This window comes from Somniosus microcephalus, chromosome 13, assembly GCF_052327205.1.
Source record: "Somniosus microcephalus isolate GS21.2 chromosome 13, FLI_Smic_1.0, whole genome shotgun sequence".
In the NCBI taxonomy this organism is placed as follows: domain Eukaryota; kingdom Metazoa; phylum Chordata; class Chondrichthyes; order Squaliformes; family Somniosidae; genus Somniosus; species Somniosus microcephalus.
Window position 1 is genome coordinate 49,345,461 of NC_140999.1, and position 27,723 is coordinate 49,373,183.

The 27,723-nt window shown below is 42.9% G+C and overlaps 1 protein-coding gene across 5 annotated transcripts in view; it reads left to right on the forward strand.

Annotated features, from left to right (window-relative positions):
* LOC147108315 (endophilin-A2-like) overlaps positions 1 to 27,723 on the forward strand; it is a 148,387-nt gene that overhangs the window by 58,270 nt on the left and 62,394 nt on the right. For 3 of the 5 annotated variants that reach the window (XM_086004899.1, XM_086004900.1, XM_086004902.1), the window contains exon 2: positions 22,928 to 22,996. In XM_086004899.1, coding sequence (XP_085861025.1) covers positions 22,928 to 22,996 — 69 coding nt within the window. Of the gene's footprint in view, positions 1 to 22,927; positions 22,997 to 24,266; positions 24,364 to 27,723 lie in introns of those variants that run through there. The other 2 variants (XM_086004901.1, XM_086004903.1) reach the window with 2 other exon arrangements.

Consider the following 27,723-nt stretch of genomic DNA (forward strand, 5'->3'; position numbering starts at 1 on the left):
TCTTCTAAACTCCAGTGAGTACAAGCCCAAACTATTCAATCTCTCCTCGTAGGTCATTCCTGCCATTCCAGGTATCAGCCTGGTGAATCGCCGCTGCACTCTTTCCATGGCAAGAACATCCTTCCGCAGATGGGGCGACCAAAACTGTACACAATACTCCAGATGCGGTCTCACCAGCACCTTGTACAGCTGTAGTAAGGTATCCCTATTCCTATACTCGAACCCCCTTGATATGAAGGCCAACATACCATTTGCCTTCTTAATCGCCTGTTGCACCTGCATGCTCTCCTTCAGTGACTGGTGCACAAGAACACCCAGGTCCCTCTGCACTTCCCCATCTCCCAATCTATTGCCATTTAGATAATAATCTACCCTCCTGTTTTTACCCCCAAAGTGGATAACCTCGCATTTATCCACATTATAGTGCATCTGCCACGTATCCGCCCATTCCCCCAACCTGTCCAAATCGCACTGTAGCCTCCTGACATCCTCATCAGAGCCCACCCCTCCTCCTAGTTTAGTGTCGTCAGCGAATTTGGAAATATTGCATCCAATTCCCTGATCCAGATCATTTATATATATTGTGAACAGCTGGGGTCCCAGGACAGATCCTTGCGGCACCCCGCTGGTCACTGCCTGCCACTCCGAAAACGAGCCGTTTATTCCAACTCTCTGTTTTCTATCCGCCAGCCAGTTCTCTATCCACGTTAATACATTGCCCCCAATCCCATGAGCCTTAATTTTGCATGATAATCTTTTGTGTGGAACCTTATCGAAGGCTTTCTGGAAGTCAAGGTACACCACATCCACTGGCTCTCCCCCATCTATTTTACCAGTTACTTCCTCAAAAAATTCCAGCAGATTAGTCAAACACGATTTACCCTTTGTAAATCCATGTTGACTCTGTCCGATCCTTTCCCCATTTGTCAAGTGCTCCGCTATTTTATCCTTAATAATGGACTCTAGCATTTTGCCCACAACTGATGTAAGGCTTACTGGTCTATAATTCCCTGCTTTCTCTCTACCCCCCTTTTTAAATATTGGGGTAACATTAGCTACCCTCCAATCCATGGGTACTGTTCCCGAGTCAATGGAGTTCCGGAAGATGATCCTTAGAGCATCTGCTATCTCCAGGGCCACCTCCTTAAGTGCCCTAGGATGTAGTTTATCAGGCCCCGGGGATTTGTCGGCCTTCAGTCCCCTCAACTTACCCAACACCATATCCCTAGAGATACTAATTTCTGTCAGCTCCTCCCTCTCATTAGTCCCTATGTTTGCCGATATTCCTGGGAGGTTATTTGTGTCCTCCTTTGTGAATACAGAACCAAAGTATGAGTTTAATTGGTCTGCCATTTCCTTATTCTCCATTATATATTCTCCCGAATCGGACTGCAAGGGACCGACTTGGGATTTTACCAGTCTTTTCCTCCTGATATACCGATAAAAGCTTTTGCAGTCTGTCTTTATGTTTGCTGCAAGTTTACTTTCGTATTCTATTTTCCCCTTCCTGATTAATCCCTTTGTCCTCTTTTGCTGTATCCTGTACTGCCCCCAATCTTCCGGTCTGGTGCTTTTTTTTGCCAGTTGATATGCCCTTTTTTTTGATTTTATGCTGTCCCTAATTTCCCTCGTTATCCACGGTTGAGCCACCTTTTTAGGTTTATTTTTATGCCAAACCGGTATAAACATGTTCTGGAATTCTTCCATTCTATCTTTGAATGCTTGCCATTGTCTATCCACTGTCAATCCCCCCAGAAACACCACCCAATCAATCTTACCCAATTCCTGTCTCATACCCTCGTAATTCCCTTTATTTAAGTTCTGGACCTTAGTCTCTGATTCAATTTCCTCACTCTCCATCTCGACTGAGAGCTCGATCATATTATGATCGCTCTGACCCAAGGGGCCTCGTACAAGAAGATTGTTGATAAGTCCCTTCTCATTGCACAATACCCAGTCTAAAATGGCCTGATCTCGAGTCGGCTCCTCGACATATTGGTCCAGATAACCGTCCCGAAAACATTCCAGGAATTCCTCCTCCTCAGAATTTTTACTAATTTGGGTAGTCCAATCAATATGTAAATTAAAGTCACCCATGATGACAGCTGTGCTCTTATCGCACGCTTCTCTAATTTCCCTTTTTATGCCTTCCCTCACCTCCATATTACTATTTGGAGGCCTATATATCACACCCACTAACGTTTTCCTCCCCTTGCTATTTCTCATTTCTACCCATACAGATTCCGTTTCATCCGAGTTAATATCCTTCCTTTCCATTGCATTAATCCCCTCCTTTACCAGCAATGCTACCCCACCTCCCCTACATTTTTTGCCGATCCTTCCTAAATATTGTATATCCCTGGATGTTAAGTTCCCAGCCTTGCCCACCCTGCAGCCACGTTTCTGTAATCCCAATCAAATCATAATTGTTTACCTCTATTTCCACAACTAATTCATCCACCTTGTTCCTAATGCTTCTAGCATTAAGATACAAAGCCTTCAGGCTTGCTTTTTTCACACTCTCATTATGAATTAGTTTGGCCCTTTGTGTTTCTCTCCTTTGCTTATTGCTTCTCACCTTTCTACCATCTATTTCTGACTTCATATGACTTCCCTCCTTTCCACTATCTAGGTTCCCATCCCCCTGCCAAATTAGTTTAAATCCTCCCGAACCGCCCTAGAAAATATTACCCCGAGGACATCGGCTCCCTCACAGTTCAGGTGTAGACCGTCCCCTTGGTACAGGTCACTCCTCCCCAAGAACTGGTTCCAATGCCTCAAGAATTTAAATCCCTCTCCCTTGCACCACTGCTCAAGCCACGTATTTAGCTTATCTATCTTACTCTCTCTAAACTTATTAGCTCGTGGCACTGGTAGCAATCCAGAGATTACTACCTTTGAGGTCCTACTTTTCAATTTAGCTCCTAACTCCCTAAATTCAGCTTGTAGGACCTCCTCCCTCTTTTTACCTACATCGTTGGTACCTACATGTACCACGACAACTGGCTGATCCCCCTCCCCCTTCAGAATGCTCTGCACCCGCTCCGAGACATCCTTGACCCTTGCACCAGGGAGGCAACATACCATCTTGGAGTCTCGGTCTCGGCCACAGAAACTCCTATCTATCCCCCTTACAATTGAATCCCCTATCACTATAGCCCTATCCCTCTTTTTCCCGCCCTTCTGTGCAGCAGAGCCAGTCATGGTGCCCTGAACCTGGCTGCTGGTGCCTTCCCCTGATAAGTCATCTCCCCCAACAGTACCCAAAACGGTAAACCTGTTTTGGAGGGAGATGACCGCAGGTGACTCCTGCACTACCTTCCTGCCTTTACCCTGCCTTTTGGTCACCCATTTACTGTCTGAGCTAGCCTTTACCTGCGGTGTGACCAACTCACTGAATGTGCTATCCACAACATCCTCAGCATCGCGTATGCTCCAGAGTGAGTCCATTCGCAGCTCCAGCGCCGCCATGCGGTCTGCTAGGAGCTGCAGCTGGACACACTTCCTGCACACATAGTTGTCAGGGACAGTGTCCCTGATTTCCCACATGGCACAGGAGAAGCATGACACGGGTCCGAGCTGCCCTTCCATGACTTAACCCTTACAATACCCTTTTATTTACTACGATTTAGCTTAATTATTGAATTCTACTTAGAATAAGTTTGTGAAAGTACTCACCAACCAGTCACCTACCTGTTTTCTGGTGTTGTATTTTCACTGCCGCCTCCTGTCCTGGAACCTTCTCCACCTAGGTTAGGCTCCTGAAATGAAATAAATTGAACCTACCTTTTCAACTTCCCCTAACCCCTAAAAGGTTAGAGGAGGTGGAAGGGTGGGAGACACTACACTGTAGTGTTTCGGGTTTAGCAACAGCTCCACCTATATAAGAGTTACTGGCCTCCTGCTCTCCCGACTGCACCAGCTGTGAAAGAAAAAGCCCGCGAAAGGTGAGCTTTTAAACTCACCAGTTACTGGCCTCCTGCTCTCCCGACTGCCCCAGCTGTGGTCTCGGGCCTCGCCTCTCTCCGGTTTTTACATCTGGCAAGCTCTGCTAACACCTCTCCTGCACCCCCGGACAGGATACAAGAAATAGCTTCTTGTCTGACAGGCCATTCTTCTGTCACCTCTAGCTTCCAATCTCGATCTTTCCCAACCTTACTTTACATAGGATATACAGTACAGAAACAGGCCATTCGGTCCAACCAGTCTATGTCAGTGTTTATGCTCCACTCGAGCCTCCTCCCGTCTTTCCTCATCTAACTGTCTCAGCATAACCCTCTATTCCTTTCTCCCTCATATGCTTATCTAATTGCCCCTTAAATGAATCTATACTATTTGCTTCAACCACTCCCTGTGGTAGCGAGTTCCACATTCTCACCACTCTCTGGGTAAAGAAGTTTCTTCTGAATTCCCTATTTGATTTTTTGGTGATTATCTTATATTGATGGCCTCTAGTTTTGCTCTTCCCCACAAGTGGAAACACTCCCTCTGTATCTACTCTATCAAAACCTTTCATGATTTTAAAGATCTCTATTGAGTCAACCCTCCGCCTTCTCTTTTCAAGAGAAGAGAGACCTAGCCTGTTCATCCTTTCCTGATGGGTGTACCCTTGCTTTTCTGGTATCATCCCTGTAAATCTTCTCTGCACCCTCTCCAGTGCCTCCACATCCTTTTTATAATATGGCGACCAGAACTGCACACAATACTCCAAGTGTGGTCTAACCAGGGTTCAATACAGGTTTAGCATGACTTCATTACTTTTCAATTCTATCCCTCTAGAAGTAAATCCTAGTGCTTGGTTTGCTTTTTTTATGGCCTTGTTAACCTGTGTGTCTCTCTTTTGTCATTGCTCTGGGGAACTTTATTCCCTTGTTCCTAAGCTCCAAATATGCTCTTCATCCTCTCTCTGTTGAAACCAAGACTCGGTGCACAATTTCTTGCACTTAACTCACTCAATCTCAAGATCTACATCTCCTTGCTTCCCTCATTTGTCCATTCCTTCTACAATCCACAGATTTTTAAAACCCAAAGTTAATAGATTTGTTTATTTAACGTACCGAGTAACTGAATCACACATAGCAGCAAAGTCTCATGTTTGATCTCTGATCCGTGCTGTTTGGTGATCTCACCTAGCCATGATGGATAGTACGGACATTAGAATTGGGCACAGCAATCTTGGGTTAGAAAGGGGAAAATTGGACACTCTTCTGCTCCTGATCACTAATCTGTGACCTTTACTGGAAGTGTGCTTGTTTTTTTTGTCAGGTGAAGACAGGATTGGACTCTGCTGTCATCCTCTTCTCCTTCAACAGCAGTCAAATAGCCCACTGCACTCACTTTCTAGGTTCACACGTGAGGAGTGGCCAGTTGTGTAGGACACAGGAAGGCATCTTGTGCTTGTGGAACTGTACCCCGGTAGAAAGTCCATCCCTTTAAGAGTGAACAAATGTAAGAAGTCACACAACACCAGGTTATAGTCCAACAGTTTTATTTGAAATCACAAGCTTTCGGAGCGCTCCGAAAGCTGGTGTTGTGTGACTTCTTACATTTGTCCACCCCAGTCCAACACCGGCATCTCCACACCATGGCTACTTTAAGAGTGAAGGAAGAGAGGGGAAAAAACTGGGGGGTGGGGGCGAAGAGCAAAATCCTTGAAGCTTGGTCACCTCCTAATGGCTGCTCAATCTTCTCCAACTATTATATGGACATTAGCCCTTCACCTAGATGTTTTCAATTGAAGAAAAATGAAAAAGGAATATATTTGCATTGTATCACTGATAGAAATGGCATTGAATATTTCAGCCAGCAAAAGAAAAGCTGATCAGGAAATGATTTGACGGATAGCCTTACAATCATTGTTGAGGTCGATGATCAGCCATGATCTTATAGAATGGTGGAGCAGGCTCGAGGGGCCATATAGCCTACTCCTGCTCTTATTTCTTATGTTCTTATGTTCATATGTTCATTCTTTAGGTCTGGTGTGCCTGCTTTGTAATATGTACTTGCTTTTTTTGACACACAGGTCAAAATGGTCTACATACACTGCTCTTGCTCATCAGATTTAGAAATGGATCTGTGCATTTAGTGAAACAACTGAGATTAAAGTTTTCATCACACTGCTACTAAAAAAAAACCTCCAACTGTTGATGATAAAATGATAACCTGCATCCTGTGACAGGAATAATATGGGCAGTTATGCTGCACATCTTGCACTGCGTGAAGCCAAAAGCACTTTGCAGTGACACAAATGTGCAGTGAAATGGAAACCAAGAGCTCCTTTGTTTCAATGTCCATGTTTGGTGTGAGACTACCTACTGGGCAGTGGACCCTTTTACTGCTTGAATTTTGGGCGCTTCAGGCTGAGGTACACTGATGCTGAAGAACTTTTACCCAAATGTTCACATCAAAACACTGCCAGATTGCATAGAACATCAAACATTTTTGTGCCCTTTGCTAATTAGTGCAGATTTGTAGACTGCTTTGCAATGTAATGGGGCCCGGTTACAATATAACTGCAACTGATATGAGACAAACTTTTTAAAGCTAAATTTCAAAGTTCACAAATATCCCACAGACTACCATTAACTCTAATGTTAGTAAAGGACCAACAGGACAGTTGCTTCTTCACTAACATGAAAAATTTCACTGCCATTTTGGTGATGTTTAGCAGAGCGTTGTGCGTTTGTAAGTACCCGTGCGCCACACTTTGTTTTCTCTGGGAACTGAGAGAGGTGTGGAATTGGCATTGCACTGCTGCTAAAGCGGGTGCCACTGTCAAGTCAGTATCTGAAGTAAAACAGCACCACTGTTGTGTTCAAATGCCATTTCTAATAAGGAGTTAGTAAAGACTGGCTACTCAAGCATATCATACTCAATTCTGCAATGAGATATTGCTTTATTTGATTTGGAATGTAATCAATCTCTCAAAGTTTTCCTTCAGCTGGGCTGCCCACCAAAACATCGTATTGCACTATTTTGTTTTTTTTATAAAGTGGGGTATGTGACAAGTGACACTGTGTATTTTTAAATTATAGTACTCCAGGTGTTTGAAAGTGCTTTGTGGAAATAATGGACTTTCACCAACAAAATCAGTAATCTTCACGAATTGTTACTTGACTGGTATGTACTAAACGCAGTAATATCATGGCATTCAGCATCAAGCAGACACTTGCACCACCTCGAGGTGAGTTTCAGAGGAGAGCCTTTTTTTGCAACCTGCAGTGCTACTTGATTTAGCTTGTTGGTGCCAATGTTCTGAGGGAACAATAGTGCTTAAACCAATACACTTCTGTGATGCTCTGAATTCATCATCTGAAATTGTTCCCACAGCAACCAGTGGCAGCAGTAATCAACGGTATCTCACCATAGGAACTGGAGTAGGCCATTCAGCCCTTCGAGCCTGCTCCACCATTCAATGAGACCATGGCTGATCTGCGACCTAACTCCATATACCCTCCTTTGGCCCATCTCCCTTAATACCTTCCTATCAACCCCTGATTTAAAATGTAACAATTGATCTAGCATCAATTGCTGTTTGTGGAAGAGAGTTCCAAACTTCTACCACCCTTTGTGTGTAGAGGTATTTCCTAATTTCACTCCTGAAAGGTCTGGCTCTAATTTTAGACTGTTACCCCCCCCCCCCCCCCCCCAGTCCTGGAATCCCCAACCAGTGGAAATAGTTTCTCTCTATCTACCCTACCTGTTCCCCTTAATATCTTGAAAACTTTGATCAGATCACCCCTTAACCGTATAAATTCTAGGGAATACAACCCTAATTTGTGTAATCTCTCCTCGTAACTTAACCCTTGAAGTCCAGGTATCATTCTGGTAAACCTACGCTGCACTCCCTCCAAGGCCAATATATCCTTCCTAAGGTGTGGTGCCCAGAACTGCTCACAGTGCTCCAGGTGTGGTCTAACCAGGGTTTTGTACAGCTGCAGCATAACTTCTACCCCCCTGTATTCTAGTCCTCTAGGTATAAAGGCCAGCACCCCATTAACCTTTTTGATTATTTTCTGTACCTGTTCATGATAATTTAATCTATGTACCTGGTCCCCCAAGTCTCTTTGGACCGCCACTGTTTTTAGCCTTTCACCATTTAGAAAGTACTCTGTTCTATCCTTTTTCGGTCCAAAGTGGATGACCTCACATTTGCCTACATTGAAATCCATTTGCCAAATTTTTGGCCATTCACTTAATCTGTTGATATCCCTTTGTAATTTTATGCTTTCATCTACATTGCCTACAATTCCACCTACCTTTTTTGTTAAACAATGAGGGCTGCAGTATGGGTTCCCAGCCAGGTAGTATCCTGTTAGCTAATATCCTGTTGGCTTGTTTCCTGTCTGACTGGTACTCTCAATAGTCCTGCTCAGATGAGAGCTCTGAGCATGTGTGGTTATAAGCATGCACAGTGCTCCTCTACTAGCAGTTGTGATTTTATTTTCAGAGAGTTCTCGCTTTCAATGTTGAAATTAACATCAGGTAGGCTTAAAAGTAGACAGGCACTCCCGAACAACTTTCTAAACGAGGTTTGTTACTGTACTGGAGTTACGCTCCATGTGGTGTCGAACCAAAGCAACATGAGTCTCGCCAAACTTCTCCTTGGAGTTGGTTCAGGCCCTAACTCTGAATTTACACTGCACCTTTAACGCTGTGAAGTTAGCAGCAACACTAAACTTACAATATAAACACGGCCCCAAAATGGGTTCTTCAGACAGTAAAATTTGGAAGGACAACATTTGTAATTTGTACTGCTCAGTGCTTCTTTTGGTACAAGTGGACATAATGTTCAAATTTTACCATTAATTTCCTAAACTCCTGCTGACCTTGTTCAGCAGATGCAAATTGGATCTAGTTGGCAAGCTTTGTGTAATTTCTCCTTTTAATGTAACCTATTTAAATTTCCTGACAATTGGGGTTTTAACACAAAATATGATTAGGTGAAAGTGCACAGGACATGGAAAGAACAACCAAGCATTTAGGTACCAAAAAAAGTTAAATTAAATGTGGATGTTTCAAAATAACAAATAGTTTGCTACTACAATTTTGTAAAAACTGAGCAGAGAGTTACTTTGTTCAATCTCAAAGGGAGCTTAAGTTGAGCTTTTAGTTCTATGTCAGTTAAAAGACTATGGAAGTATGTGGGCTAAAGTTCTGCTCGGGTCTAGGGCCCCGCACACTTGTGGATTGGTGGGTGAGAGTGCAGGGATCTGCTCAGGTGCATTTCACAAAGTACTTACAGGTGAGGCAAGCCATTCGACCCTTCTTGGTCTGTCCATCGTGAAGTCCCCTCATTTTAGCATTCATTCTTAAATAAATCCAGGATTTTTGCTTCTCACTATTCCATGTCTTTATCACTTTTTGTGTGAAGAACAACTTTCCAATATCTGTTCTAAACTTTCCTTTTACTAGTTTGAATCTGTGGCCCCGTGTCCTACTCTTGCAATTTAATTGACAGTAATTCTCCCTGGTGTTAATCCACCCCGAAGAGGAGAATGCTGGCCTTGCTGTCTGGGCTTGTACATAAAGAATGACCACTTGTAAGATGCTAGAAGGTTGCTGGCGCCTGTTGAATCAGGGCCCAGCAGGAGTCAATTCTTCATGAGGGGAAGGGAGAAAATTGGAAAATCTGTAGTGGAATTTTGTTTTAAGTTTTACGTAAAATGAAACTTCATTCTGAAATCTCGATTGTGAGGTTGGACTAGTGAGTTTCAGATGCGAGTGTCAGTTTTTAGATGCTTATTTTTATTAAGTGCAATCAATAAGGACTGTTTGCATATAATCCATCTTTTCAGCATGTGCAATTTCAGCTTCCCTTTGGAGGGGAAATGTGTTGCAATAAATTATGACGCCTTAACAGTGTGAGGTCTCGTGGTAGATTGGATGGAAGTTGGCAAGGAAATGGCATGTTTTCTTTGACTTGTTCTTTAACATTTCCGTGCCAGGAAAGGCAATTGCAGTAATCTTCCATGGCCTCTTCCTTTAACATACACCTGTTTCCTTGCATGGGTCAGTATAAAATAACACAACAAAATGAGACAGGTCACAGCCGTAGCTCGTGCCTACAAATATTTGTCCATACTGAGAAACTTGGATGCAGGGCTGGGGCTCATAGTTAAGGCTGTACATTTTTAGAGTACATTCCTATAGTTTTCCTCAATGTTCTTGATGCTCTGTAACGTGTGTGGGGTGGGGGTGGGAGAGGAGTAGGCAAAGATTTGTACAAATCTGTGTAAAATATTTGTGCAAATTCATGTGTGGTCCCATAAATGAAGATGCATGCTGATGAAATCCAAACCCTTCCAGGGTATGCAACTTCTGATTTATGTACTAATGAAAACATCTGAATTGCAAAATAAACCACTTGTTGAAACCCTTTAAATGTTCAATGGCCTTTGGGAGCCTTGGAAATCCATTGGAATTTCATTCAACTACTTTTTGTTCCTTTCCCGTCTCCTCCTGAAGGCATTCCTTGATGGGGTACCATTCCATATCACCGGTTGCCCTTCATTCCAATGTCCAAGTGGCCATTATTCATGTGAAAGCCAGAAGATGAATTCTGGCTTACCATTGTATCGTAGAGTGCCACCAAGCGCAACCTGGTATTCACCGAACATCCACTTACACATTCTAACACGGGGCCACTGGATAGCAATCATGGGTAGGAAACCTGGCTGATTTTCCCCACCCTAACCCACAGCACTGAGGGCAATTGTAACTTCTAACACTGTCTTGAATGAGATCAGTTAACTGAACCTAGTGTTCTTTTACCAGCTTCTACCTTGCATGGCACAAGACACCCAGATCATGGAAAAGAAACCTCAAATTCACTCTTTTACGCTTACAGCCTAAACAATGTAGTTCATCTCCGTCTAGGACTTTATCCCGGCATTCTGTGCATCCACAGATCAAACGATGGTTTGGCCAGTGCACATGAACAAATGATTGGCATCAGGATGTTCACGCAAAGTAACATTCTGATGCGCAAAGGGTCCAGGCAATCATTCTACAGCCAATGTGATGATGTCCCGACAAGGGACTTGCATTCTGAATTTGGAGCAGCATTTTTATTGGAGCCCTGAAAATCAGTAGTCCGGAAGACCCAGTTTAAATACTTCAGTTTTGTCTCCACACTGACATGTACCTACTCCTTGCTGGCTGCACCACACACTGGTATTTTTTATTTTATTTTTTTAAATTTGCTTATGGGATCTGGGCGTCACTGGCAAGGCCAGCATTTATTACCCATCCCTAGTTGCCCTTGAGAAGATGGTGGTGAGCCGCCGCCTCGAACCGCTGTAGTCTCTGTGGTGATGCTGCTCCCAAAGTGCTGTTCGGTAGGGAGTTCCAGGGTTTTGACCTGGCGATATACTTCTAAGTCAGGATGGTGTGTAACTTGGAGGGGAACATGGAGGTGGTGGTGTTCCCATGTGTCTGTTTCCCTTGTCCTTCTAGGTGGAAGAGGTCGTGGGTTTGGGAGATGCTGCCGAAGAAGCCTTGGCAAGTTGCTGCAGTGCATCTTGTAGATGGTACACACTGCAGCCACGGTATGCCGGTGGTGGAGGGAGTGAATGTTTAAGGTGGTGGATGGGGTGCCAATCAAGCGGGCTGCTTTGTCTTGGATGGTGTCGAGCTTCTTGAGTGTTTTTGGAGCTGCACTCATCCAGGCAAGTGGAGAGTATTCCATCACACTCCTGACTTGTGCCTTGTAGATGGTGGAAAGGCTTTGGGCAGTCAGAAGGTGAGACACTCGTCGCAGAATACCTAGCCTCTGACCTGCTCTTGTTGCCACAGAGAGAGGAAAAAAGCTTACAACAAATATTTCATCTGTCTTTTCAATGTCAGTCACTTCCCCTTGTATTAAAGATGGATTGAGACAGCAAAGCCTCTTCAATATAGTTTAAAAAAAATCCCACTTGCTGTTCTCCCTCCCCATCACCAGCATTTTCATCAGCTCTTCTCCTGTAGGCACCAAATCATGCTGAGGTATAGTTCATAGGCACATGCACTAATCTGTACCATACCCAACTAACCATTCTACAGTGAGTCTTGGGCAGTGGAGATTACAGCTGAGTGTACCACTGTTCTTTATCAATCACAAGCCCACTTTCTAGTGGTGGTCAGAGGATTGCAATTAGAAGCAAGTAACCCCAGGTGCTGAGGCCAATTGTTCTCTTTCAGTACTCCCAGCTGAGATCCGGAAACTCAATAATCTGTGTTTCTGATCACTTTTCTCTATCAGTGTCCCAGAACTGTAAATATATTTAACATTTTCTTTTATTATTTTTTTCTCTGACATTCATTTCTTGCTAAGCACACATTGTGTGCTTGTTTGAAGCCAGGATACTGTAGTTTAAAAAGTACAGGATATCTATGGAATGGTCTGATATGAGGAACTATTAACTTGGATTCATCAGCTTCCTTACACTTGACTGGGTAGTGGTCCTGAATTATATTCATTGTTACCAGGTACACTTTTCCCTCCCATTCACATGAAGCATTGGAGCAAAGGGTGACCATGCACACTAGGAGTGCATAATCATAGTCATCTGTTGCCATATCATTTTGTTGCTCTTCCAAATACGTTCATTGTATTCCATTACAAACTAGCCCCGAGGCTGACACTAATACCAGGAATAAATTTCTCTTGATGGCATCTGAATGCAGTCCAGTGGATAGATACAGATGAAACATGATCAATTTAAACAAAGAAAGAGTTAATTGATGAATTTAAATCATATATTTTGTGAAAATTGTAGTCAATGTGCATGCGTGAAGAATAATAGCAGTTACTTTTGGCAGTTTTCCCTGTTTAATGAAGGTTTAATTTTCTTATTGATGGGTAATCTTAGATTGCAGTTACACTACACTTATGCAAAGCCATTTTGGGAGTCTTTATCAATGTGAAATATATCTCCGGTGTTGGGCTGACATCCAAATGGATTAAAAGGAATATTTGCACATTTATGGCACCTAAATCTTGTGTTTTAAACATGCCAAAGTATGTTGCTTTCAGCGAATTATCTTGAGGTGCAGTAACTGTTGTATAAATGTAGCAAGTCCCGGAGACGGCAATGGGATGAATGACTAGTTAATCTGTTTTTGGTGGGGTGGTTAAAGGAGGAATATTGCTCAGTATACTGGGAAAATTTATTGCTCTTTGAATAGTTTCATGGAATCTGCAACATGCACCTGAACCGCTGGAACAGGCAGATGCTAATACAATCTGAAGAGCGTATTTCATACCACATTAAGTACACACTGGCTAATGTATAACTCCACTCCAGTGCAAAGCTGCATTTTAAAAGAGCCCAGGTGATCTATAGTATGGAATAACATTAGGACAAAGCCATTCACACTCTCAACATTAAAAATGAGGTATCAGAGGAGTTCTGCTGTCAGTGTAGCTTGGTGCCCGTCATGTAATATGGGTCTGCCAACTGCGCTCTGATTGGTAGCTGCAGTTTAACTATTGCGTGCTAATGCACAAGATCAAGTTGGGTTAGTGAACAGAAAGTACAGAATATACTTCAATTTGCATTGCAATCCTTTACAGTAAGATGTAATGTGGAATCAGGTTCGATGAACTCGGTCCACTCCTCTATCATCCCCAACACCCCTTCCCCTTCGCCCGGCACCTTCCCGTGCAAGCGCAGGAGATGCAACACCTGCCCTTATACCTCCCCCCTTCCCACTGTCCAGGGCCCCAAACACCCCTTCCAGGTGAAACAGCGATTTACTTGTACTTCTTGCAATTTAATATACTGTATTCGCTGCTCACGATGCGGTCTCCTCTACATTGGGGAGACCAAACGCAGATTGGGTGACCGCTTTGCGGAACACCTCTGTTCAATCTGTAAGGGGGGCCCCGAGCTTCCGGTCGCCTGTCACTTTCATTCTCGGCTCCACTCCCACTCACCTCACCGTCCTCGGCCTCTTGCATTGTTCCACTGAAACTCAGCGTAAGCTCGAGGAACAGCACCTCATCTTTCAATTAGGCACTTAACGGCCTTCTGGACTCAACATAGAGTTCAACAATTTCAGATCATAACCTCAGCCCCTATCATAGATATATTTTTTATCCACACTTTTTGTCTGTCTTTTTCTCTTCTCTCCCACATGGCAGCTGTCTTCCATTCTGCCAGCGCAATTTACACTTCATCTAGAGCCATCCTTTGTTTCTTAACCTGTCCCATTACCACCTCCTTTTGCCTTGAATATCTCTTAATGTCTCTTAACCTCTCCTGCCCTCTATCCTATCACAGACCTTCCCTTTTGTTCTTTCATCCCCTCCCCCCTTTCCCAGCCTCTACACTTGCTTAAAAATCTGTTCCATTTCCTGCTTTGTTCCAGTTCTGACGAAAGGTCATCGACCTGAAATGTTAATTCTGTTTCTCTCTTCACAGATGCTGCCTGACCTGCTGAGCATCTCCAGCATTTTCTGTTTTTATTTCGATGAACACTTTATCATGTGGGGGGGGGGGGGCAGGATTGGCTAATCCTAAATTGATTAGTCATTGGGGATTGAATCTTTATGGTGTTGGTCAGGGTTCTGACTAAAATGTTTCGGCAAATGTACACAAGTGACCTTTGGGTATGTAATGCAGTGCTTATAGTACTGGTACTGGACTAGACTAGCAACCCAGAGGTCAAATACCGCCGTGGCAAATTGTGAAATTGAATTTAATAATCTGGCTAGCGCCAGTTAAAAATGACGGAGAGCTGCCAGTTTGAACTCAACTGTTTCAGTAATGTCCTTCATGGAAGGGAACCTGAAACACCTGACCTGGTCTGGTCTACACCTGAACTTTAGTGCACACTATGCAGTTAACTCTTAATTCACTCCAAAGTGGCCTGTGAAATCAATTGCAATGATTCAGGACCACTGACCTTTATCCAGATGCCTGCTCTAGGGAGCTGTGTCTGACATGCAAGTTATACTGTGTATCAGAATGGAAAATCAAACGTGGAGACTGAAATGACCCTGATTCCATTTTAGTATTCTACTGTCCGCTTGCTAGCACTCTTGTTTCAGTTGGACAGCTGTGGGTTCAAGGCCTACTCCAGGACTTGAGCACATAATCAAGGCAGTCACACATGTAGAACTGAGATATTAAAATGAGGTCCCATCTGCCTGTTCAAGTGGACATAAAAGATCCCGTGACGTTCTATTGAGTTGAGCCGGGCGTTCTGCCAGTGTCGTGGGTAACATCCTCCTCAACCAATACAATTAAGAGCAGATTGATTCGTGATCCATTGCATTTACTGTTCGTGGGATCTTGCTGTGCTAAATTGGCTGCCATGTTTGCCAACATAACAGTGGCTACACTTCAGAAATATTTGATTGCATTTGGAGCATTTTGGGATGTCCTGACGACATGGTGAGACGTGATATAATAGCAAATTCTTTGAGCAGTTTCAAAAGTGACCTTCATATGAAACCCTTTCAGTGAAGGTCTAAGTTAAGAACAATGCAGCACATACTCTGCCCTAGGCTTCAGTTCTCTTAATGGTCAGCTTCTTGTATAATATTTCACAACATCTTCTTTAGTCTTGTGACCGGTAGTGTTTTTTCTACCTGACAGTACCACAACTCATGATTTAAATTGGCTTGAGTGCCAGTTTACATGCAATTTTTCCATCTAGATATTAGTGATTTTTTGAGTAATTCCATGTTTCTGTGGTGCTTTTGGCAAAATAGAATCTACAGACGGTCACTGTAACAACACTCCAGGATAGTCTCAAAACGAATACACTCGGGCCCGGTGCTAGTTTGGCTCAGTTGGTTGCACTCTTGCCTCTAAGTCAGAAGTTTCTGGATCCAAGTCCTGCGTTTACACAAGATAAGGGCTCATGGGGTTGGGGGTAATATATTAGCATGGATAGAGGATTGGTTAACCGACAGAAAACAGAGAGTAGGGATAAACGGGTCATTTTCAGGTTGGCAGGCTGTAACTAGTGGGGTGCCCCAAGGATCAGTGCTTGAGCCTCAGCTATTTACAACCTATATTAATGACTTAGATGAAGGGACCGAGTGTAATGCATCCAAGTTTGCTGACGATAAAAAGCTGAGTGGGAAAGTAAGCTGTGAGGAGGACACAGAGTCACAAAGGGATATAGACAGGTTAAGTGAGTGGGCAATAAGGTGACAGATGGAGTATAATGTGGGGAAATGTGTGGTTATTCACTTTGGTAGGAAGAATGGAAGAACAGAATATTTTTAAATGATGAGAAACTATTAAATGTTGGTGTTCAGAGAAATGTAGGTGTTATCATGCAGGTGCAGCAAGCAATTAGGAAGGCACATGGCATGTTGGCCTTTATTGCAAGGGTAAGGAAGTCTTGCTACAATGGTACAGGGCTTTGGTGAGACCACACCTGGAGTACTGTGCACAGTTTTGGTGTTCTTGTCTGAGGAAGGAAATACTTGCCTTCGAGGGGGTGCAACAAAGGTTCGCTAGATTGATTCCTGCGATGAGGGTTGTCCTATGAGGAGAGATTGAGTAGAGTGGGCCTATACTCTGGAGTTTAGAAGAATGAGAGGTGATCCCATTGAAACATATAAGATTCTGAGGAGGATTGACAGGGTAGATGCTGAGACAATAGCAAAATACTGCAGATGCTGGAAATCTAAAATAACAACAGAAAATGCTGGAAATGCTCAGCAGGCCAGGAAGCATCCGTGTAGACAAACAGAGTTAACGTTTCAGGCCTGGGACCCTTCATCAGACCTGGAAAAAGCTGGAGATGTAACAGGTATTGAGCAGGGGCGGTGGGAGGGGAGGAAGGAAATGAAGGAATATACTGTGCTTATGTAAGAGGCAGGAAAGATAAAATGTCGCAAATGGGAATGGCAAAATCATACAGCATGAAAAATGGGGGCAGGGAGGTTGTTGCCCCTGGCTGGAGAGTCTAGAACTAGGGGGCATAGTCTCAGGATAAGGGGTTGGCCACTTAAGACTGAGATGATGAAGAATTTCTTCGCTGAGGGTTGTGAATCTTTGTAATTCTCTACCCCAAAGGACTGTGGATGCTGAATTGTTGCGTATATTTAAGGCTGAGATATAGATTTTTAGACTCTAGGGGAATCGAGGGATGTTGAGTTGAGGTCGAAGATCAGCCATGATCTTATTGAATGGCAGAACCGGCTTATGTTCTTAATATGTATATAAATGCAAGTTCTTTCTTGATGGGTCAAATGGCCTTTTCTCATCCCTGAGTTTCTTTGTGATCTAAATCTGAAATGGAATGCTGGACCCATCATGTCTAAAAGCTCTGCATAAATCTATATCGATGTTCACTCCATCATTCTTCGAGTGATGGTAACTAACTTTGTGCACTGACAGTTGGTTGATATACTGTCCAAAGTTGCTACCAGCTGGAATGATCTAGTTCAGTGAGAAGCCCCCTTAATTGTGTCTTAAATCAAAGCAAAATGTCAATTGTGTGCATGGAGAAAAAATTATCAGTTTAGTATTTTAATGGTGATTACTGGAGGGTTAATTTAGTTTTCCAGCTGATATTCGTCAGAGTATTATTGATGCTGTGCAGTGTCAACTTGTTTCTTGCAGCGAACAGTGACAGTGCTCAAAAGTGCAATTTGTCTTGACTGAACAAACAATACTGATTTTTCAGGAAGTTACTGTGCAACGCATTTGCTCTCCATATAATAATCATTTCCCTTTCCCATTTTCATAAAGGGGAGGCAAAATGTAAGAATCTTTACTATATACATGTTCGTCTTGGTGCCTTTCAAAAAAAAAAAAAAAAAATTGAATATGCCTTAGTACAAATGAACTTCTTTAAAAGTCTGGTGTAGCTCCTAGGCTGCCACTACTTAATGTGATGTCATCAGCAATAGCATGTATATGAGGAAGCAAGTATGAAGTTGTCTTCTAACATGCTACAATCAAGAGTTATAATCAGCTGTTGAAGCTTGATTAGAAAAGTGTCCTTGGGAGATGTGTGAGTGTGGTTTAAGCTGCTTCATGCTCATGTCACTTTAGAAACCTGTCTTTCTCTGAGATATTTGCTGCCCTGTACATTTTCAACATTTTCTGTTTTAAATTTCCAACGCTCCTGTTTTTCTTTCCTCTGCTCCCCCCACCCAATATTTGACCCTTTGTTGTACAGTGTCTGATTGCCAAACAGTGCCAGTCACAACTTGGCGAGAGGCTGGCTGGTGTCTCAATATCTTCAGGCCACGAATGTCATTGTTGGCTGCAATAGAGTTGTACGAAGATCTGCTTGTATCATATTGTTTTGTATGCTCTTTTGTTCAAGAAATGAAAGTATGACGGTGCTGAGTGTGGAATGTACTACACCTTTGGATGTAAGCATCACCCAAGAACCGAGTATTACAACCATGCTTAGACATGGGATGGGTTAGCAAGTTTATAAACAAGATTTGAGAAAACATTACTGGATAACTACCTGCTTTTGAAAATGGATATTATTCATCAACCTTGAAAGATTGCTCTAATCCTGAACAAATTAAATCTCAAACATAAAAGGGTTATGGCATTTAATATGTTGCCTGATTATCTCCCAAAACACAAAATATTAGGAGGTCCTGGTGAGATACTGAACCAGGAAGGCCCACATTTGATTCCCGCTTTACTCTTAGTTAATCTGTTTTTATACTGGGTTTACTGCTATTCTAGTGCTGCAAGCTCTCCATGCACAAGTCTTCTGCAGCTGGTGAGTTCCAAAGAGTAGGCCCAAGGCAACTGAAGTGTCTGCCACCAATGGTGGAGTGGACTGGAGGAGTAGGATGCACATGCACAGGAGCCCAGAGTCAGAGTACCGGAGGATAAAGGAGGCGACTCCAGTCTAGGAAAGGTTACAGAGGTACGATGTGGAGGGATTTGAAGACCAGTGTTTTAAATTTAATTTTCATGAAGTACTGGTGGTTACAGGTCTGTCACTGGTGATGGAAGTAATTTGAAGGGATGAATTAAAGACATTTTTGCATTTAATGCTTCTGTAATTTGGAGTCTGAATCCATGTGCTAGCTACTTGCTTTTTCATGAGCCTAGGACTATGTTAGGATAAGAGAGCTGGTTTAGCCATGCAAATAGGGGGAAGCAGAGCACAAACGTTTGACTCCCATGACCCAAAATAGAGAAGTGTCAAATGTTTAAGTACCTGAGGAATATTACACCACTTCCACACATGTATCACATAATGCGTACTGCTTACATGTGATTTATTCTTACTGTTGGTATCTACACTAAATAAGCCAAATAACACCACTTGATGAAAGATCTGTCCTAGTTATTTTCAATTCTGGCTTTCCAGTTCCAAGAAGAGTTTTTGACTTGATTGGAGATTGTGAACTAATATTAAGAGATTAATAGAATTGTGAACATAGTTTAGTATGGTGCATTGTCAGTGAAAAGTGGATGGATGAATATTTGGAGCTATTTCAGTTGCATTAACTTATTTGGATCATACTGTCTCCTATGGCAGTGTCTTGGCAATAATAGGCGGTGAGGAGCAAGCCCATCATGAGTCACCTCGGCTACTTTTAGCGGTGGATTAATGCTTGGCTTGTCAAGCTGGCTTTATTTTTTTGAAGTGTTCTCTGACAAAATGGTGATATTGTAAACAGCTGGCAAATGAAGAGCAAAACTAAGCACCCAAATGGCTCAGTTGGTGAAGGCACTGCCCATGTGGAACTGAACCATACTGACCAGAAAGCTCCCAGGTTCCACCTTTAACCTACGATGATTTAGCTGATCTCAGCTGGGGCATCAGTAAGAGTGTTACAATTGGTCAGTGCCCTTGCGCTGGGGAAGGGAGAAATCAGGCAAACTTCCTGTTCCCGATTTGCTGTCCAGTGGCGTCAGTTGGAAATCGCACAGGTGGATGTCAGATGAGGACAAAATCAGGTTTTGCTATGCGGCTCCCCACAGTGGTATAACCTGTTGACACTCATTGTCTCTACTGGCATGAAGAATGGCTACTTGAGTCAAGGTACTGAAGTGGGCGATGTCCATGGAACCATACTTTACATGAGGTAACAACCTTAAGGAGAAAAGAGGGGAAACATGAGAGTGATTCCTTTATATAAAAAAAAGTACTTTACATTTTTTTTATCATATCTCATGTTGTGTAATAGGCAATCTGGCTCTTTTATTGAGACTCTAATACAAAGGTAGAAAGATAGACGAGTTTGAGGTTGTCAGTTTTTGCGTCTTGTATCTCTTTTACCCCCCACCACCCCCAATCTCCTCACCATGGCAGGAATTTTGCACTGTGCTGTAAATATAATGGTGTTTTTCCAAATGCATTCTATGCTGTTTTATTGATCACCTGTCATGATCCAGCCTAATGATCTTAAATGAAGTGTAGGCTGGGAAATCAATGTTTCTAGCAGCAATGACACCAACATTTGAGAAATATGATGTGCTGATGCTGGATTTCTTCTAACAGGAATATTTTTCACTTCGAATTCATCTATCTGTTTCATAAAATATGTCTTTAGAGCAGTGTGTTGAAGTTCGGAGCTTTGTTAGGCCAAATATATGTCTCTTCACCATGTTGTAATCTGGAATATGCTGGTTCATGTGGCATAGTGCTGCACCGAGTGGTGTAATCAACCACTTAGCAATTGGAGCTAATTAAGCCACTTTTCTGTAGTTGTATTGCTGCCCCAACTGTGGTTGCAATTCATTTTCAACAACAAAGCCTGAAGATTTTTATTTTTGTGACTGAAAGCTCTGTGGCCCATACAGGTCTTGAGTTTAATCGCAATCCGTGCTGACTTAGCTGATCTCAGCCAGGGAGGCAGTGCTTCGGGGGAGGCAGTGAAGTAACCGGACAGAGTTTGTGCCCCATTTCACTGGGAAGTTCGTGTATGTTATGTGAGGGTGCAGTTGTGCTTGGCTGTATCGTTGAATAGTCTACCAACATTCACTCTTAACACACATGAGGAATGCCCCTTGGGAAACACATTAATTGGCAAATGACCGTCAATCTAGATAAATGCAAGGTAATAAATTTTGGTAAGAAGAATAAGGAGGCTACATACTCCTTGGAAGATAAGTGTCTAAATGGGGTAGAGGAACAGAGGGATCTGGGGGTGCAGATGCCCTTTGGAACTCTTCCGCAAACAGCAGTTGATGCTAGGTTAATTTTAAAGCTGAGATTGATAGATTTTTGTTAACCAAAGGTATTGAGGGATACCACAAAGGCGGATATATGGAGTTAGGGCACAGATCAGCCATGATCTCATTGAATGGCAGAACAGGCTCGATGGGCTAATTGGCCTACTCCTGTTCCTATGTTCCAAACCTCTACTATCAGCCTTGCTTTTAAATTTGGGCATGATCAGATGGTTTAGGGATTGTGAAGATGAATATTGACTGCAGTAAAATGTGAGCAATGCTGTGGGTAATCTGTAAACCCACTTAATCAGAGGATTCACTGTTCTATAAAAATAGATGCCTTGTTAACAAAGTGTTACGGGGAATGTGCTATAAGAGCTGGTGTGACACAGAAGAATATGGGTGACGTTTAATCAATACCAGTCGATCTCTTGGGGGTACGGATGGGAGTCGTGGTGTGCAGTAGCCCCATGAGGGTATGGTGTGGGTTCAGTGGACGAGCTGGTCATTTCCTGTCCTTCATTTTTGTACACAGTTTAAAAAAAAATTGTTAATGGGATGTACGCGTCGCTGGCAAGGCCAGCATTTATTGCCCATCCCTAATTGCCCTTGATAAGGTGGTGGTGAGCTGCCGCCTTGAACCACTGCAGTCTGTGTGGTGACTTCTTTGTAGCGGTTTGGTACAACTGAGTGGCTTGCTAGACCATTTCAGAGGGCAGTTAAGAGTCAACCACATTGCTGTAGGTCTGGAGTCGCACATAGGCCAGACCAAGTAAGGACGGCAGATTTCCTTCCCTAAAGGGCATGAGTGAACCAGAGGGGTTTTTACAACAATCCGATAGTTTCTTGGTCACCATTACTGATGCTAGCTTTTTATTCCAGATTTATTTAATTAACTGAATTTAAATTCCCCAGCTGCCCTGGTGGGATTTGAACGCATCTCTGGATTACTAGCCTAGTAACATAATCACTGTGCTACCATACCCAGGTGTAGTCTTCAAATGAAGCAGGATTAGAGTTGGGGGGTTATTTGGATTGGGGCGCACAGAAGTACTTCAGCCCCCATTTTAAAGTAATTAATTCGGTCATTACTTTTATATTTTAATTTTTACATTAATAATTCCAATGTCCACATTTCTAATGGAAGCTACCTAATGTAAACTTGTTGTACTGTAGTCCATCCTTCCACCAAAGATGGAGTTATGGCACCTACATTGGTGGAGGATGTCATGCCAGGATGACAAGTTTACATAGGCACCATTATAAATGTGGGCATTGGAATTTATAATGGAAAAAGCTGTCAAGCATCATGTGGATCTATAATTGTTAATATATTTATAGATAGATCTATGCCCGTCTGCCTACACCTCCTGTCATGTAAGCATCATACTTGTGTTGTACTTGGCAGAGGCTAATTATATGCAAATTTACTTATTCTGAGTCATTTGTAAAGTACAGGAACACACTCCAAGAAAGGAAAGCAATACTTTTTGAGTGATACAACACATCTGTCAACAGTGGTACGAGCAGGTTGAGCTGATGAATTGAGTGTCTCAAGAGTATCACCCAACTTGAAAGCATATTGTTTTTTTTCTATAAGTTCTTGGTACCAATACATTAAATTTAGCCAGGTGACCGCGCTGTACTTGAGACAATTGTTGGACTACATAAAAATTGTGTGCCCCACCTCATTGCTGTAAGGCTTCCCATGTTTTTTATGTTGGGCAGATGATGTGGCATGGCATAGGGTCCTGTAAGTACTGATGCAATTTCTTATTTTGGAAGTTCATATGATTTTGTTTTGTTCTCCCTAGCTTGTCAGCGAAAAGGTGGGTGGTGCAGAAGGAACGAAGCTTGATGAAGACTTCAAAGAGATGGAGCGGGTAAGTGAATGAATGGATTTCCTTCAAATCATACACTGCACAACGAAAACCAATGGTGCCGAAAATACGGCAATACTTCCTGAGGGTGGCCCTTGAGCATGACATTAGTCAGGATTGTAGCCACTGATGAAATGTTTTCAAATAACACTGTACCAGCTACAGTTTTTTGTCTTTTTTTGTCATTTGACCTATTTTACCAGTAATGCAACATCGTCTTCTGCTTTTGTAATGTGTACTGATCTAGCTTTACTGCTCACTAACTCTGGTTTACAATTCTGATGGGAGTCTTGCTGGATATGTTGTGGAACAGATAGGAAATTGCATCAGTTTTTCTTGCTCCACTGAGACTTACTTGGCTCTCCTGTATAATCTGAGGTTAGTCATAAATCACTCAGCTTTGGCTAATATGCTGTACATTACCACAAAGCCAGGATACATTAAGTCACAGATTGTAGGTTAGATCATTTACAACAATCTAACACATTTTTACAAAGACATCAGTATGCTCTTAGCACCTAAACTCCATGGGGAAATTTCAACGTCATACCCTTTTGCCTCCCACCGCCCAAGTCCAGGGCTGCTGAGGCCAATTGTAGCATCCTTCTGGTATCCCGGCTGCACTCCTCTAACTCTGAACAGGCCAGGAGTTGAACTTGAGATCTTCCTGGTCTGTATTACTGGCACCTGAAGATTGGCCATGTCGGTGAGGTACTACTGGGTTAGTTACCCTTTATGACCGTACACCAGCAGAGTCAGCACCTTAAGGCAATTTTTCTTAAAGTAGCTTGGCTGTAATGTTTGAAGGGTTGACACTTGCACTGTATTTTACACTAATCGGTCCACTAGTGATGCAAATCTCTTCTGCAGCAACTGTTAGCTATGAGCATCATCTCTCAGATCAGTAATTAGTTATTGGCATCAGTACTGTACTATCTTGTCAAATGTGTCCAGCATCAAAACCCCACAATAATAGCACATTCTTAAACTCTGATGTTGAAAATTGTGTTTTATGCTTGTTCCTCATATTGCATGACAGGAGAAAAGCTTCCCCATCTCTTCCATTTGGAAAGGACTTACAACCCTGCACACGCACACACATGTTCTAAATTTACCATAAATTATTTGCACTTGTGCCCCTTTCTCCTACTATCAGGGTTTAGTTTGATGTAGTGTTCAGGATTTACCTTTTCTATACTGTTTATTGTGTTCTGTACATCTGAGGTACCCTTCTTTCATCCTCAACAACAACTTGCATTTTTAATGTAGAAAAAACATTCCAAGGTGCTTCACAGAGGTGTAAGAAAACAAATGAATGGCGAGCCAAAGAAGAGGATATTAGAGCGGTGACCAAAAGCTTGGTCAAAGAGGTGGGTTTTAAGGAGGGTCTTAACAAAGGAGGTGGAGGTGGAAGAACTTAGGGTGGGAATTCCAGCGCGTGAGCCTTTAGGTGGCTGAAAGGGGGGTGGGGGATTGATGTCGCCAATGGTGGGGGGAGGAGGGGGAAGGGAAGATGTAGAAGCGGCCAGAGTCAGGTGAATGAAGAGTTTGAGAGTTGTATCGCTTAGAGTCTACAGAGATGGGATGGGGCAAGGCCACGATTGGATATAAACACAAGGATGAGAATTTTAAGTTTGAGGCATTGGGAAGCTAATGTAAGCCAGTGAGGACAGGGGTGATTGGTTTGGGGTAACTTGTTGTGTTTTAGCAGCAGAGTTTTGGATGAGCTGAAGTCTACTGAGGGTGGAGGATGGGAGGTCAGCCAGAAGAGCATTGCAATAGTCAAGTCTGGAAGTAACCAAGGCATGGATGAGGGGTTTCAGCAGCAGACTGGCTAGGCAGGGCAGAGGTGGGCAATTATTAAAGGTGGAAGTAGGTGGTCTTTTGTGATGGAGAGGATATGGGGTCAGAAGCTCAGCTCGGGGTGGGGTGGTCCAGTAGGCCGCTGAGGTTGTGAACAGTCTGGGTCAGCCTTAGATAGTGAAGGGAAAAGGGGATGGAATTGTAATTTTGTTTGGAGCCTTAACAATTTTTAGCTGGAGGAAATTACAGCTCATCTGAGATTGGATGTCTGACGAGCAATCTGACAACACAGACAGTGCATGGATTGGGACAGCTAGTGGAGTGGTGGAGCTGGTGTCATCAGTGCACATTTGGAAGCGGAGCCCATGTCTGTGGATGACGCCACCACAGGGCAGCACGTAGATGAGGAAGAGAAGGTGGCAAAGGATAGATCCGTGGGGGGGGTGACTCTGGAGGTAATGTTGCAGGGATGAGAAGACCTGCCACTGCTAGTGTTTGGATAGGTAAGAGTGGAACCAAGTGAGGGCAGTTACATTGAGCTGGACAAGGGAGGAGAGGTGGAGGAAGCTAGTGTGCTTAAAGGCGGCATTGAGTGTATACCTGGGCTTTGAAATTATAGTGTATGAAGATTAGCATAGAGACACTTAACATGTTTGTTTTCAATTCCAAAACTGCTATTTTCATGGCGGTGTTAATCTGTTCAAAATAAGCAGGCTGGCACATTCATTAGATGAGTATACAAAATGTTTAGATGCTAATCTTCCCACAGTGTAATTTCAGTGCAGCCTTAGACCTCTGTCTCCTTGGATGAAAAACCCCATTCAAAACACCAGCACCTAAACACAGTTAATGTCCTTTACTGTCTTTTGTCTTCCTCCATCTGGGATGCTCCATCGCCACACCATTTCCAAGGACAGACCTTCATTTGTCCCTGCTCCAACATTGTTGTCTTCTCTTGATCCTAAAGTATCCTTCAATTTCCCCTTCCCACAAGGTCCTTCCTTTCCACTACAAACTGAAGATTTTGAAAGTTCTAGCTTAGTGTCACCTAATCATTTCTTAATTTATCTCCATCATCTACTGTTTTCAACCTTTAGTGTTTTGCACTGCGGGCTCTGGTCCTTTGTCGAGGTATCTCAAAAGGGTGCAACGCTGCCTAGAGGGAAATGATTTTCACCTCCTAGAGAGTACTAGCACAACCTTGCTCCAGAAAGGGTTTACTTTGATCAGTGCAAAGAAGATGGAACACAGGGTCCTCTTATTTCCCCCACAGCCTCGGGTTGCCACAGTTTGATTTTGGACTGGCTTGCCTGGTTCGTGCTTAGGCATTCCAGAATTTTTTTCTTAAATTGGATGACAGTCTTTTTAAAAAGCCTTTTCACTTCTCATCTTTCCAATGTGGAGGTTCTCGATTTAATTTTCCATGATCTGCAAAGTAAATACTGGAACTCGGTCGGTCTTGGGCTTGCTAAAATGTGGCAGCTTACCAAGGTCCAGCAGCTTCCCTTCAAATCCACATCTGGTTTCCATAATTGGTTCAACATTGCATGTGCAGTGAATAGGTTTTTAATCGAATCTGAGGATGTGAAGTTTGTGATGTGCAGGAAAAGCAGATTGAGTGAACTGGGGAAAACGGGTAGAACAGGTTTCAATGGGGAAAGAATTGCATTTGTTGCCATCTGCTGGATGTTAAAAAGCAAACACACTTCATTCCTTACATAAGAACATAAGAAATAGGAGCAGGAATAGGTCACTTGGCCCCTCGAGCCTGCTCTGCCATTCAATAAGATCATGGCTGATCTTGGGCTCAAAGCCACTTCCCTGCCCGCTCCCCATAACCCTTCACTCCCTTATCTTGCAAAAATTTGTCTATCTCCACCTTAAATGTATTTAATGACCCAGCCTCCACAGCTCTCTGGGGCAGAGAATTCCACAGATTTATTATCCTCTGAGAGAAGAAATTCTTCCCCATCTCCGTTCTAAAAGGGTGACCCTTTATTCTGAAACTATACCCCCGAGTTCTAGATTTCCCCACGAGGGGAAACATCCTCTCTGCATCTACCTTGTCGAGCCCCCTCAGTATCTTATATATTTCAATAAGATCACCTCTCATTCTTCTAAATTCCAGTGAGTATAAGCTCAACCTTTTCCTTATACGTCAACCCCTTCATCTCTAGAATTAACCTAGTGAATCGTCTCTGAACTGTCTCCAATGCAAGTATATCCTTCCTTTAAATAAGGAGACCAAAACTGTACGCAGTACTCCAGGTGTGTTCTCACCAATACCCTTTACAGTTGTAGCAGGACTTCCCTGCTTTATACTCCAACCCCCTTGCAATAAAAACCAACATACCATTTGCCTTTTTGATTACTTGCTGTGCCTGCACGCTAACTTTGTGTTTCATGCACAAGGACCCCCAAGTCCCTCTGAACTGTAGCATTTTGTAATCTCTCTCTATTTAAATAATAATTAGCTTTTTTATCTTTCCTGCCAAAGTGGATAACCTCGCACTTTCCCACATTATACTCCATATGCCAAATGTTTGCCCACTCACTTAGCCTGTCTATATCCCTTTGCAGATTTTTTGAGTCCTCTGCACAACTTGCTTTCCCACCCATCTTTGTATCATCCGCAAACTTGGCTACATTACACTCGGTTCCTTCATCCAAGTCATTAATGTAGATTGTAAATAGTTGAGGCCCCGGCGCTGATCCCTGTGGCACCCCACTAGTTACGGAGAAGTCCCTAACGAAGTACAGCCAGCTTAAGTATGCATACTTAAAAGAATGACACATTTGATGCATCCATTCATCTTGGACCGAATAGCCTGTAACAAATAGTCTTTAATACCAGGCTGTTAAACAATAATTGTTCTTATCACTTGCACCAGTTATTTGAAATATCCCTTCTAAATATGAATGACTCA